Genomic DNA, 12606 nt, shown 5'->3' on the forward strand with positions numbered 1-12606 from the left:
AAATATATTTTGATTTGTTTAACACTTTTTTGGTTACTACATGATTCCATATGTGATATTTCATAGTTTTAATATCTTCACTATTATTCTACAATGTAGAAAATAGTAATAAAAAAAATAAAGAAAAACCCTTGAATGAGTAGGTGTTCTAAACCTTTTGACCGGTAGTGTGTGTATCTGTTTTTTCTCCTCATTAGCTCATGAGAAGAGACAACTCTCTTATGGAAAGTGCCCCCATGTTCCTTGTTGCTATGGTGTCAGTGGCAGCCCTCATGTAGGCTTGGTTGTAAACATATCAGGAGCGTTGTAAATAGCTCACTGCAGGTGCCAGCCCTCTGAATGGGTTTCTCCCTGTCAAGGTTGCATATCAGATGTGCTGCTGTGAAGGTAAGCCTATTCTTTATCCTTCCTTGTGTCTCTTCATTTAATGGTGTCCCACCACAATGTAGCGTAGCCACCCTGCAGCTTTCTCCTACTTTGGCTGTTTGTGCTTTTCTCAATGGCCCCCATTTCTGCTTGACAAGCTTCCAATGTCAATGCCACCAACCTGTTGAACAAGCTGTTAGAAAAGAGTCTGTGTACACCGTAACAATGTAAATGTGCATGATATATATATATTTTTTTTATACAAGTGGGAGGGGAGGGGGACAGAAGGGGGGGTTAACAGTCACTCAGCCAAAACACAGTGCCACGCCCCAGGTGCCAGGGCTAGTAAGAGCAAGCAGCAGGAATGTGAGGGAAGTGAATGGGAGTGTAAGTCTTGCCTTTCCCATCGTGTGTGGTCTCTCTTTACACTTTTACTTCAACATAGAGTTGTGCAGTAAAAACTGAACACAAGCGTGGCGCATGGTATGGGCACGGTATTTAACTGTGTGGACGTTTTGATCAACTTTGCCTGGATTTGCCTCTAAAGAAGGTGAATCTTTGAACAGTAGGCTACATGTGGCAGATCATAAGCTTGGCAGAGTTAGGCAAAATAAATTGTACCCGTATCTTCATTATAGTTTAAACCCTATCATCATTGCATGTATAGTAACAGCATTCTTCTTTGAGAAATGGCATCTTAAATTCAGTTTTTAAACTGTGAACTGATCCAATTTCTGAATTGTGACATCTGTCAGAGTAGGAGAGGAAATGAAGTTATCCTCATTTTCAGTCTGACTTGATCAAATTCACAGAACAGCAAAACAGGGTTTAAGAAAATAGAGCGTGTTAGAATGGAGGCAACACATGGTGTCGAGTCAATATGTTTATTTTGCCAGTTAATGATATTGACCCTTGTTTTTCTTTTCCCCATGCGAAAGGAAAACCGTGTTTAGCGATGTGAAAAGAAAGCACTGTGCTCTGTTTGCGAGGGAGGAAACTATGCAGCAGAATAGGAATTTTCACTCTTTATAAAGTCCTGGGACTGTGGAAACACTGAAACAGGCCAGCCACTGATTCGAGAGCAGAGCTCTGAGAGCAGAGTACATATTTTCTGTCTGTGCGGTCTGCATTCTGTTTACTGGAAGGGCCCCGTGTAGAGTGCACATGCTCCCACATGTGCCGTCAGTGTGCCCAGGGAGGACTGGTAGAGGGAATGGTAAACGGAGGGGCAGACTCAGAGAATTAGAGAGAAAGTGTGTTTGTTTATGCCTTTCTTTTCTGAGGAGGTTAGGTAACATAGAGGCATTAAAACCACACCAGGTCCCCTTGTGCTGCTGCAACGTGAAGCTGGGAGGAGGAGGCGGAGGAGTTTGTCATTTTCAGGCCCCTCTGTGTGGGAAAATGTGTTCTCATCCAAAATGAGTAGTGCTGTGGGACTCTCAAGGCCTGTGGGCTGGTTTCACTGCTTGCTTCCCAGGTTTGGCTGTAGTAGACAGGCAGCGGTAACAATGGGAGGGTTAAGTATCTGATACACACACACACCAAACCCCGGGACTCAGCTGCAAGTAATTAAAGCTGGCAGTTGGCAGAGAGTCAGGCGACTGTAATGGCCGCTGTAAGTTCATACCATAATATGTGGAAGATGAATAGGGTCTGGTAGTAAACGTGTTGTCATGTTGTTGACCTAAGGCTTTCTAGCTCCCCTCCCTGTGTCCCGTTCACCCTGAGGGGGGAGTCCGAGGGAGAAAGGCCCTCTGTAAATCCTCTCTACTGTAATCAGATCTGAAACACTACTTATTGACATGCCAGGGCTTTTGCTGTGACCTGCATAGTCTTGTTAGGCATATTATTTTTTCCATAGAAGTTGTTTATCCCTGAGGTGTTACTGTCTCAGGTTTGAAAGTAAAAGATGGTTCCTTCTCAGAGAACCCTCAGCAGGCCATTCATTTGATTCTAGTTTGACATGACTGCATGGATTCATTCAGATCTGGTGTTGCAATCTCAATCATAAAGAGAAAAGTAGCTATGGAGCTTTTTGTGTTGTAAAATATATAAAGTATCAGCAGGGGCTTTACCAGGACACTAAAAGCAAATGATATTCAAATGATAATTGGGAAAGGGAGGACTTTGTTTGTATGGGCTGACTATGGCCCTATTCCCACTACGAAATATGAAGGAGGGTCTGAGGAGCGGGGTGGTGAAAGATAATTATACTTTTCAATTCACATTACATCCTTGCCTTACATTTTGTTGCAGCTGGCAACACGACATTCTTTGTCCGCAGCTCAAATTTAACGTAAATATCACAGTAGCCACCAGCCAGAAAGCACAAACTATTCAACAATGACAAACTTTTCTTCTAAAGCATATTACATTATTGAATAATGCAACCAAACCATATTACACTCTTGAATAATGCAACAATTCACAAGCATGTACAGTTGAAGTCGGAAGTTTACATACACCTTAGCCAAATACATTTAAACTCTGTTTTTCAGAATTCCTGACATTTAATCCTAGGAAACTTTCCCTGTCTTAGGTCAGTTAGGATCACCACTTTATTTTAAGAATGTGAAATATCAGAATAATAGTAGAGTGATTTATTTCAGCTTTTATTTCTTTCATCACATTCCCAGTGGGTCAGAAGTTTACATACACTCAATTAGTATTTGGTAGCATTGCCTATAAATTGTTTAACTTGGATCAAACGTTTCAGATAGCTTCCCACAATAAGTTGGGTGAATTTGGGCCCATTCCTCCTGACAGAGCTGGTGTAACTGAGTCAGGTTTGTAGGCCTCCTTGCTCCCACGCGCTTTTTCAGTTCTGCCCACACATTTTCTATAGGATTGAAGTCAGGACTTTGTGATGGCCACTCCAATGCCTTGACATTGTTGTCCTTAAGCCATTTTGCCACAACTTTGGGAGTATGCTTGGGGTCATTGTCCATTTGGAAGACCCATTTGCGACCAAGCTTTAACTTCCTGACTGATGTGTTGAGATGTTGCTTCAATATATCCACATAATTTTCCTTCCTCATGATGCCATCTATTTTGTGAAGTGCACCAGTCCCTCCTGCAGCAAAGCACCCCCACAGCATGATGCTGCCACCCCCGTGCTTCACGGTTGGGATGGTGTTCTTCGGCTTGCAAGCTACCCCCTTTTTCCTCCAAACATAACGATGGTCATTAGGGCCAAACAGTTCTATTTTTGTTTCATCAGACCAGAGGACATTTCTCCAAAAAGTACGATCTTTGTCCACATGTGCAGTTGCAAACCGTAGTCTGGCTTTTTTTATGGCGGTTTTGGAGCAGTGGCTTCTTCCTTGCTGAGCGGCCTTTCAGGTTATGTCGATATAGGACACGTTTTACTGTGGATATAGATTATTTTGTACCTGTTTCCTCCAGCATCTTCACAAGGTCCTTTGCTGTTGTTCTGGGATTGATTTGCACTTTTCGCACCTATGTACGTTCATCTGTAGGAGATAGAACGCGTTTCCTTCCTGTGTGGTTTGACGGCTGCGTGGTCCCATGGTGTTTATACTTGCGTACTATTGTTTGTACAGATGAACGTGGTACCTTCAGGCATTTGGAAATTGCTCCCAAGGATGAACCAGACTTGTGGAGGTCTACAATTTTTTTGGCTGATTTCTTTTGATTTTCCCATGATGTCAAGCAAAGAGGCACTGAGTTTGAAGGTAGGCCTTGAAATACATCCACAGGTACACCTCCAATTGACTCAAATGATGTCAATTAGCCTATCAAAAGCTTCTAAAGCCATGACATCATTTTCTGCAATTTTCGAAGCTGTTTAAAGGCACAGTCAACTTAGTGTCTGTAAACTTCTGATCCACTGGAATTGTGAATTATAAGTGAACAATTGTTTAAACAATTGTTGGAAAAATTACTTGTGTCATGCACATTTACATTTTTAGTCATTTAGCAGACGCTCTTATCCAGAGCGACTTACAGGAGCAATTAGGGCTAAGTGCCTTGCTCAAGGGCACATCGACAGATTTTTCACCTAGTCGGCTCAGGGATTAGAACCAGCGACCTTTCGGTTACTGGCACAACGCTCTTAACCACTAAGCTACCTGCCGCCCTATGCACAAAGTAGATGTCCTAACCGACTTGTCAAAACTATAGTTTGTTAACAAGACATTTGTGGAGTGGTTGAAAAACTAGTTTTAATGACACCATCCTAAGTGTATGTAAACTTCCGACTTCAACTGTATGTGCAGACAATTAAAGGGTTTATTTTCTCATCTATAGGCTACAGTCATTACATTTTAACGTCAAGACAAAAGCACAGAGTTGCTATACCAGCATGTCTTCATCAAGTAAAGTTAGCCTAGCAAAGCTGTTTTATTTGGAAGCCATACCTGCCACAAAATTGTTTAAATAAAATGCCTCATGATTTGTCAACGTGCACAATTAGTCTGATCTTCAGTCTGATCAACTGTAGTCTACTGATAACAACCACAGCTGCAGGTAGCCTAGAGAAGGCTATGCGATCTGATCCCATCTGGTCCAGGGGAAACGTAATGTCATGTTTTTATAGCCTAAGCTATGTATTTATAGTAGGGATATAACAAATGTAGCATGCATCAGTCAGAAAATCGTTTCAAACATTGTGAATCACCGGTTCACATAATTTTTTGCTCGTACTACTTTCTTTCTACCTTCCGCAACTACCTCATATTTTGTGACAACTGATGTGTCCTCTCATTCAGTGTCGAACTAGCCATATAACTGTGTTGACAGTCATTGATCTACAAGTAATGTTGTATGCCGAAAAACCCCAGGGAATATCAGTAGCCTATTCAAACTGCACACTGTGCCCAGCTTTGCGTGCTGACCAACGCGAGTTAGGCAGCCTGTCCCTGCAGGATCTTGCACATATGTGCAGCACTTTCAGCATTCAAATGCTAAAATGGCTTGCGCAGTATTAGGCTTCATTAGTTGAGTGACAACCTATGTAATTTGCTAGATTGTTATCAATGCACTGTTGAAAATGGTGTTTTACTGGAGTAAAAGTAAGCTACAAGAGACTACTCTAATCTGGCTATACCTGCTGAACGGGGCTTACAATAGATTTTATTTCAATTGTTCAGGTTCACCACCAGCAATAGTTTTGGTCGTTTTGCTTTAAACGATCAGTGTACAAAACATTAGGGACGCCTGCTCTTTCCACGACATAGACTGACCAGGTGAATCCAGGTGAAAGCTATGATCTCTTATTGATGTCACCTGTTAAGTCCACTTCAATCAGTGTAGAGAATGGGAGGAGACAGGTTAAAGAAAGACTTAAGCCTTGAGGCAATTGAGACATGGATTGTGTATTTGTGCCATTCAGAGGGTGAATGGGCAAGACAAAATATTAAAGGGCCTTTGAACAGGGTATGGTAGTAGATGCCAGGCGCACCGGTTAGAGTGTGTCAAGAACTGCAACGCTGCTGGTTTTTCACACTCAACAATTTCCCGTGTGTATCAAGAATGGTCCACTACCCAAAGGACATCCAGCCAACTTGACACAACTGTGGGAAGCATTGGAGTTAACATGGGCCAGCATCCCTGTGGAACGCTTTGACACCTTGTAGAGTCCATACTAAATAGAAGCTGTTCTGAGGGCAAAAGGGGGTGCAACTCAATATTAGGAAGGTGTTCCTAATGTTTTATATACTCAGTGTATATGGTAATTTTTTTATATATAGGGTAAAGTTGATAATTTCATAACAAGGAATCACTTTTGGGAGCTGCACTGCATTGCTAAAACGGGAGGAGAGAAGAAGCTCGCTAAAAATGTAAAACGTTCAAAACCAATCGGTTTTGAGATGGGGTGAAATCTAAAGTTGTGCTATATATTCATTTGCTATGTCATATGTCATTTGTAAACGATAAATATTGATACATTACTAGCTCAAACACTTAATCTGCAAAAATTACGAGTTAATTAGTGGGCAAAGGTGATTTCAGAACCAAAGAGACAAAAAACATAAGCTACATTGCCCCCCCTAATCTGATAGTGGTAGTAGGGTGGTAGATGTCTAGTCTCCCTTATGGCTCAGATCAGGTGCCTACACAATATACACCATAGACATACATCATTTACATACAGACAGATCCAGCTCAGCGAGGCCCATCTCATAAGCTCTATCAGCAGCTGGTTTTAATTTAGAATGAAAAATGAATGTGTTTATGCAACAAATGTTACTGCATCGAATCGTATCGCATTGATTCGTTCTCTAATCAAACCGAATCGCACCAAATTGTTTCAAACTAAAACGTATCATTCATGTATCGTATCGGAGCCCATGTATCTAAATACGTATTGAATCGTTGTGAAAAGGAAAGATGCACATTCCTAATTTATAGCCTAAAATGGGCCCATTTATTTGTTTTCTGAGAAAATGTGAATGTGATCAAATTTGGTTTATATTCATACTTTAGGAGGCTAGGCTACCTAGGCCTTTTTAATCCAAAATTATTGACTGGAATGAATCAATCAACAAAATAGTGATGACTTGCTGTATGAGTATCTTTTTAATTACAGATGCAAAGGCCTACACAATGCAACCCTGCATACAGCGAGCTCAGCCCTGTTTGTTGTTTTGTTTGTTTTTATCCAATCGCAGTTGTCTCTTAGTCTGTGTGAACGGTTGTAATGTTTTCATCCTCCTTAGGGCCATGAGTTTTTCCATTATTATATATATTTTTTTTTTAAACATGACTTGATTAGAAAGATTATCTGGTCCCATTATAGCTCATATAAAACAGTTTTTTACTATGATTTATTACTATGTCATACACTTCAAATAGGGTCCGGAGTTGGTTAGGTTAGCCTACTACCAGATCAGGAAAAACTCTAGGCCCCAGGAAAACAATTGCCCCCACCACCACTCTAGGACCTGTGGTGCCACCTCTGAAATCACCACACAATGTTACAAATGAAAAAACATATCCTATTTGTATGTTTTTGGTGGGATGGGCTTCCATAATTTTAACATGGCTCAGTGCAGTCGGCACCTACTGCGACAATTTCAGAATGTAACAGGCTTTTACTGCAATTTCAGGTAAAAAATCTATAAAACAAGTCTCAAATATTAGGAAAATGTCTATACATTTCAGCTGTTTCAAAAACATTGCTCTGCTATTGCCATTTATACTGTAGGAGTGTTGGGCTGAACGAGACAATTGTGTTCACACTGCCCTGCTTCAAGGGGGGCAACTGTTGGACAGGTGTCATGCGCTACCTCCGAAGGTAGCGGTCGAGACAGTCCCGTGTAGCTCAGTTGGTAGAGCATGGCGTTTGCAACGCCAGGGTTGTGGGTTCGATTCCCACAGGGGGCCAGTATGAAAATGTATGCACTCACTAAAACTGTAAGTCGCTCTGGATAAGAGCTTCTGCTAAATGACTAAAATGTAAATGTAAGTAGTGTAGCGCTTGAAGTCACCTCCCTCCACACCCGGCCTCCTCCAGTCCTCCTCGACCCTTTGGCTTTCAGTGTGGTGCTCATCAGCATACTAAACATGGCTCGGGGGCATTGTGCTCTTGTTCCCCTAAATAGCTCCCTGCCATTTTGCAGGGAGGGGGCCGAGCGAGACGTCCCAGGCCCCTGGCACAGACACGTGGTGATGGGGGTTGGTAGGTGTTGTGGGCACCGGGCAGCAGCAGATAGGCCAGGCTGTGGAGACATGGCAGGAATCTGGACTGGGGCTGTATTTATCAATATGCTCTTGTTGTTATAGTACATTTATAAACTGCTAGGCCATTTTCCAGAGTGATGGCCAGGCAGGACAATGCTCTGGGCCTGGTACAGGGTCAGTGTCAACCGCCAAAGGCATGCTGTACCATGTTTACGAAGGTTATTGTTTTTCGCTGTTGAAAGTTTTGCTTGATGTGTATAAGGAGAGCCTATAAGTGAAAGGGAAAAAAGATCCGAACTCACAGAATTGTATTTTACATTTTTGAAAGTTGACCATCTTACTCAAATTTTGAAAAGGAGGAACTGCAACTTTGCTGTATTTACAATTGTCTTCTTGAATTCTGAAAGAGCTTCATCTACAGTAAATCTGCTGACTTCTTTGCAAGTGCTCCCATGCTGTGAGATTATGAACAGCCTTTCAAATCCTTGCAAAGGGACTTGACTCACCTTCTGAACCCCCCCCCCCCACTCCTCTTTCTCTCTGTCTACAGAATCAGTGTATGACCTTCTCCCCAAAGAGCTGCAGCTGCCATCCTCCACTCAGCAAAACACAGCAGCAGCCATGAGCCAGAAGAGCGGTGGAGAGGTGGCTCCTCCTCCCTCAGCTGCCCTTGACTCAGGTAAGCCCCTCCTCCTCTACCCCCTCTCCTCTTCTCTTCTGCCTCCATGGTAACAGTGAGCAGTGCTGGTAATGGTTCCATCCTGTTTCCTGGAGTCAACCCTTCTTTAGGCTACCTGCAAGACCACTTCCAACTACATTAGGGGTAGGCAGCACACAGTCTGTACCTGTAGGCTTACACCTGCATGTAGAGAGTACAGCCAACCCTCCATATTTCATATTATGCGTCCATCACATGCCTTGACAAATAGGCATGGAGCAGCTGCTGAAGACCGGAGTTATGAGGCATTATTGCCCTCTCCCTCGGGCATCCTGTGGCCCTCAGCAAACACACTGCACACAGTGCCAGCCAGCCATCCCTGGGCCCTGGGGGCTTGCTCACGTCTCTGAAGACTGTGAACAGTTCTGACTGTGAGGGATGGGAATGACCTGTTCCTGTTTTTTTGTTTTGGTGTGCATTATCCCCTGGGTTTTACACAGAGATAATTATTGGAGACATGCAGAACTATGAGCACCCTATATCATGATCTGTTGGTGGTTGCTATAAACCTCACAGCTCAGATGTAATCAGCTCCAGCTGCAGCCCCTTTTTAGAACCCCAATCAGAGGGCTAGACTGAAAATGAGCAGTAGTAAAGCATTGCCTGGTTTTATGCTGACACAATGATTCTATACAGGGGCTATAGGATCCAAACATCTCTTTATGACATAGGCCTACAGGTTGCAAGCAGATCAGAAAGGCCTCTTTTTAATACTCTATGTGCTTTAGAGTATACATTTTTAAAGGTTTCCCCATCAGGGCGTAGCGGCTGTAACACACAAACAGAGTGGGCATTCTTTCTCTCCATAGAAATCCAACTTCATGATCCCAGCTCAACAATTGGCTATAAGGATAAGCACTGTTTTGAGTGGTTGGGTTATGCCAAAACAAAGTCATGCCTACAGTCCTTGCTGGGAACACTGTGCCTTGCAGTTGGAGTCTAAGGAAACCCTCTTCATTCCTTCCCATTAGAGGACACCCCTGATTCTTTCGGGGCACACAAGACCTACAGAGTCCCCATCTTCTTGGGCTGTCTTAATGATCTTCAATACGGCAGTCTCAGTCTATTTGGGGTCCACTAAATAATGAAAAGCAAAATGTACCCCATTAATTGACAATAGCAATTGGCCTCCAGTCTGATATGGTACATTTGTGAAGATAAACGTTATAAAAATGCTAACCATCTCTCTTTGGGACAAGACACAAGTCAGAAGCAGGGTACAAAACCATTTCGGTACTGCTCACAAAAGCATTGTTTGAGATCCAAAAATTCAGTGATATCTCCTTGCAAAATACCAGAAATATCACTAACTGTTTACTTATGTGTTTTGCAGCTATTTTGCTTAACCAGTTACTGACACCATGCATCAGTCTGTGTAAGGCTAAATAGTACATCTAGTACACTACTTGCACATAAGGAATCCAGAAAATCACTGAAACTAGTATGTTTGCAACTGTAGGCCTAAATGTTAATCAACCCAATATCATATTCAAAGGAAGAGAAAAAATATCAAACAAAACTTTTCACAACCTGAACATTCAAAATGCAATTCACTTTAGCTCTTTTTACTCTGCCCCTTACCAAAGTGTCCCGGTTTAGAGTGAGTTTCAGTAGAACCAGAAGTCTGTTGCCTTCGGACATCAGTGCTTCAATGAAGCCAATGCAGCCCTCAGACAAGGCGGGACATACTGGCTGTAGCTGGAGGAAGGTGAAGTATTTTTCAGTTTACATGAAATTGAATTTGGGACTGTAGGTTTCACTGCAAATTGGCCTTACTTCTTCTGGCTATCTCTTCTTCTTTTCACTTTTATGTGAACTTTATTTTGTACCCCAAATCTTTGGAATCAAGTATTGAAAAAATAATTTGACATTAAATTGTAGGTTTTTATTGGTTCTCTGTCAAATGAGGACAACTCTTTAATTTTAGGCTGTCCAGCAGTTCAGGTTTTTTTTGGTCACACCAGCCAATTTTGGCCGTCGCTTTGGCTCTTTGTTCAAGTTGTTTCTCCCTCCCCATATCCCTGCACAGCCTTCCTCCGTTTGCCAGCCAGATAGCGCTCTGCTGAAGCATCTCTGCTCTGGAGCTGCTGCTTTGGCCTTTTTACTACTGTACTGTGTTGTTACTGTACTTTGCAAGGCGGGTGCATGCTGGCTGTGACATTACCCTACTCCAATCCTACGCCTGCCCTGCTACTGACACTGCTTTTTATAGCTTGGCCTGGCTGTCACCACATCCCTGATGCCAGTGTCCTTACTGTTTAGCTCTGTACGGCTGCACACTTCCCTGCCCCTGTTCCTATCCCTGTTCTTGTCCCTGTCCTAGCGCCCCTGCCTGTAACCTTAAGGCTTCATTACTTTTGTCCTGTTTGTCCTCCATTCCCTTCCCTGACCCCTGCACTTTGAGATATATGGAGATGTAGCATCACTCTAGGTTGGCTTCAGCTGTTATGTAGGAATGTCTGTTATTTTTAGTCAACTCTGGCCATACAAAATTCATATTGCTTTTACTTTGCTGATTAGCTCTCCCCTTTTTATTTTTCTAATTGATGTAACATGTTATTGATTTCCATCTAGATGTCTGAAATGAGCATGAATTATTTGTTGTCTGAGGTCAACTTTCTTCCTTGCCTTTCAGTCAGTCTATATGGGAAAACGTGAAATCCAAATTGGTACTAATGCCAGGCCATTTTTAAGGGAGGTCATTTCAAATAGTGCACTTCACAAGAGAGTCTGTTTTTCAGTTTTAAGTAAGTAATTGCAGTGGGAGTCTTTTTATAGGTGTACACCCATTAGAGAGGGAAAGGACCTTATGTTACTTTTGCCCATAATTTCATCCAGTTGATCTTTAGGAATGTTTGTTCAGTTCACACCTTGCTATCCCAGCCACTCCTTCTCCTGCTTCCCACCCATGCCAAAGGGTCAGTTTGCTTGTGCCAACTTCGCTTCTGCATGAGTTTAAAGTGGAAATACATGTTATTTTACAAGCTCCAAAATGACACTCAGCCAGTACATTGAACAGCACCTGATCAATATCAGCATCCACACACCTCAGCAATATATTGACAAGTGAACATACTCCACAAAGTCTTTATGAAATGTTCTTCCTTTATTTGTTTCAATAATATTCAGCAAATGCACAAAGTGAATTGCTTTTTTGTTGATTGGATGCAAGTTGTTTTGCTATTAATGAACTTAACTTGCATTTTAGCTGGGCCCCACAAGCGTCGTGATGGGTTGTGTGACTGTGTCTGTCTATCAGTAGTGAAGACATTTAGTCCCAAGGGCTCTTAACCCATCAAAAATCACCCAGGGTGTCGAGTAGGTCCGTCTAAACTTTTAGACTTCTTATTATTTAAATTTATTGCATTTTATTGCATTTACAGTTTTTTGTATTGTATTGCCACTGAGTTTTTGATGTCAAAGTTTTGTTTCTTTAATTCTGTATTTAAATGGTAGTGGAACACAGTGTAGAAGGGGGTGGGGTTAAAGGGACATAAAAAAAACCCGTCATATTCATCTCCAGCACCACCCCAACATTAACATATGTGAAAATGGCGCATTTCTGTGTTTTGTAGTAAAAAAAAAAAAGATAAAGATAAGTGTTTCCAATGACATCAACCAATTAGTAGGCAATGTCTACTCAAAATCTGTCCAAATCACACGATGCACACCGATGATGCCATTGGATACACTTATCTTCCACTATCTTTTTTTACTACAAAACATAGAAATGCACAATTTTCACATATGTTGATGTTGGGGTGGTGCTGGAGATGATGAATATGACATTGAAAAATTGTGAAGTTTCCCTTCAAGGGTTTAAGGGTAAAGAAAAGCAGAACTTGGGCTAGGATGGAACATGCAATGGTCCCATAGGT

General features: G+C 42.1%; 1 protein-coding gene across 1 annotated transcript in view; it reads left to right on the forward strand.

Moving 5' to 3' along the window:
* Window positions 1–12606, forward strand: part of LOC311128272 (nuclear factor of activated T-cells 5-like) — a 59545-nt gene that overhangs the window by 25407 nt on the left and 21532 nt on the right. The window contains exon 2 of the mRNA XM_084160329.1: window positions 8561–8689. Coding sequence (XP_084016455.1) covers window positions 8561–8689 — 129 coding nt within the window. The remainder of the gene's footprint in view (window positions 1–8560; window positions 8690–12606) is intronic.

Source organism: Coregonus lavaretus, assembly GCF_964263955.1.
Source record: "Coregonus lavaretus genome assembly, chromosome: 4".
Lineage (NCBI taxonomy): Eukaryota > Metazoa > Chordata > Actinopteri > Salmoniformes > Salmonidae > Coregonus > Coregonus lavaretus.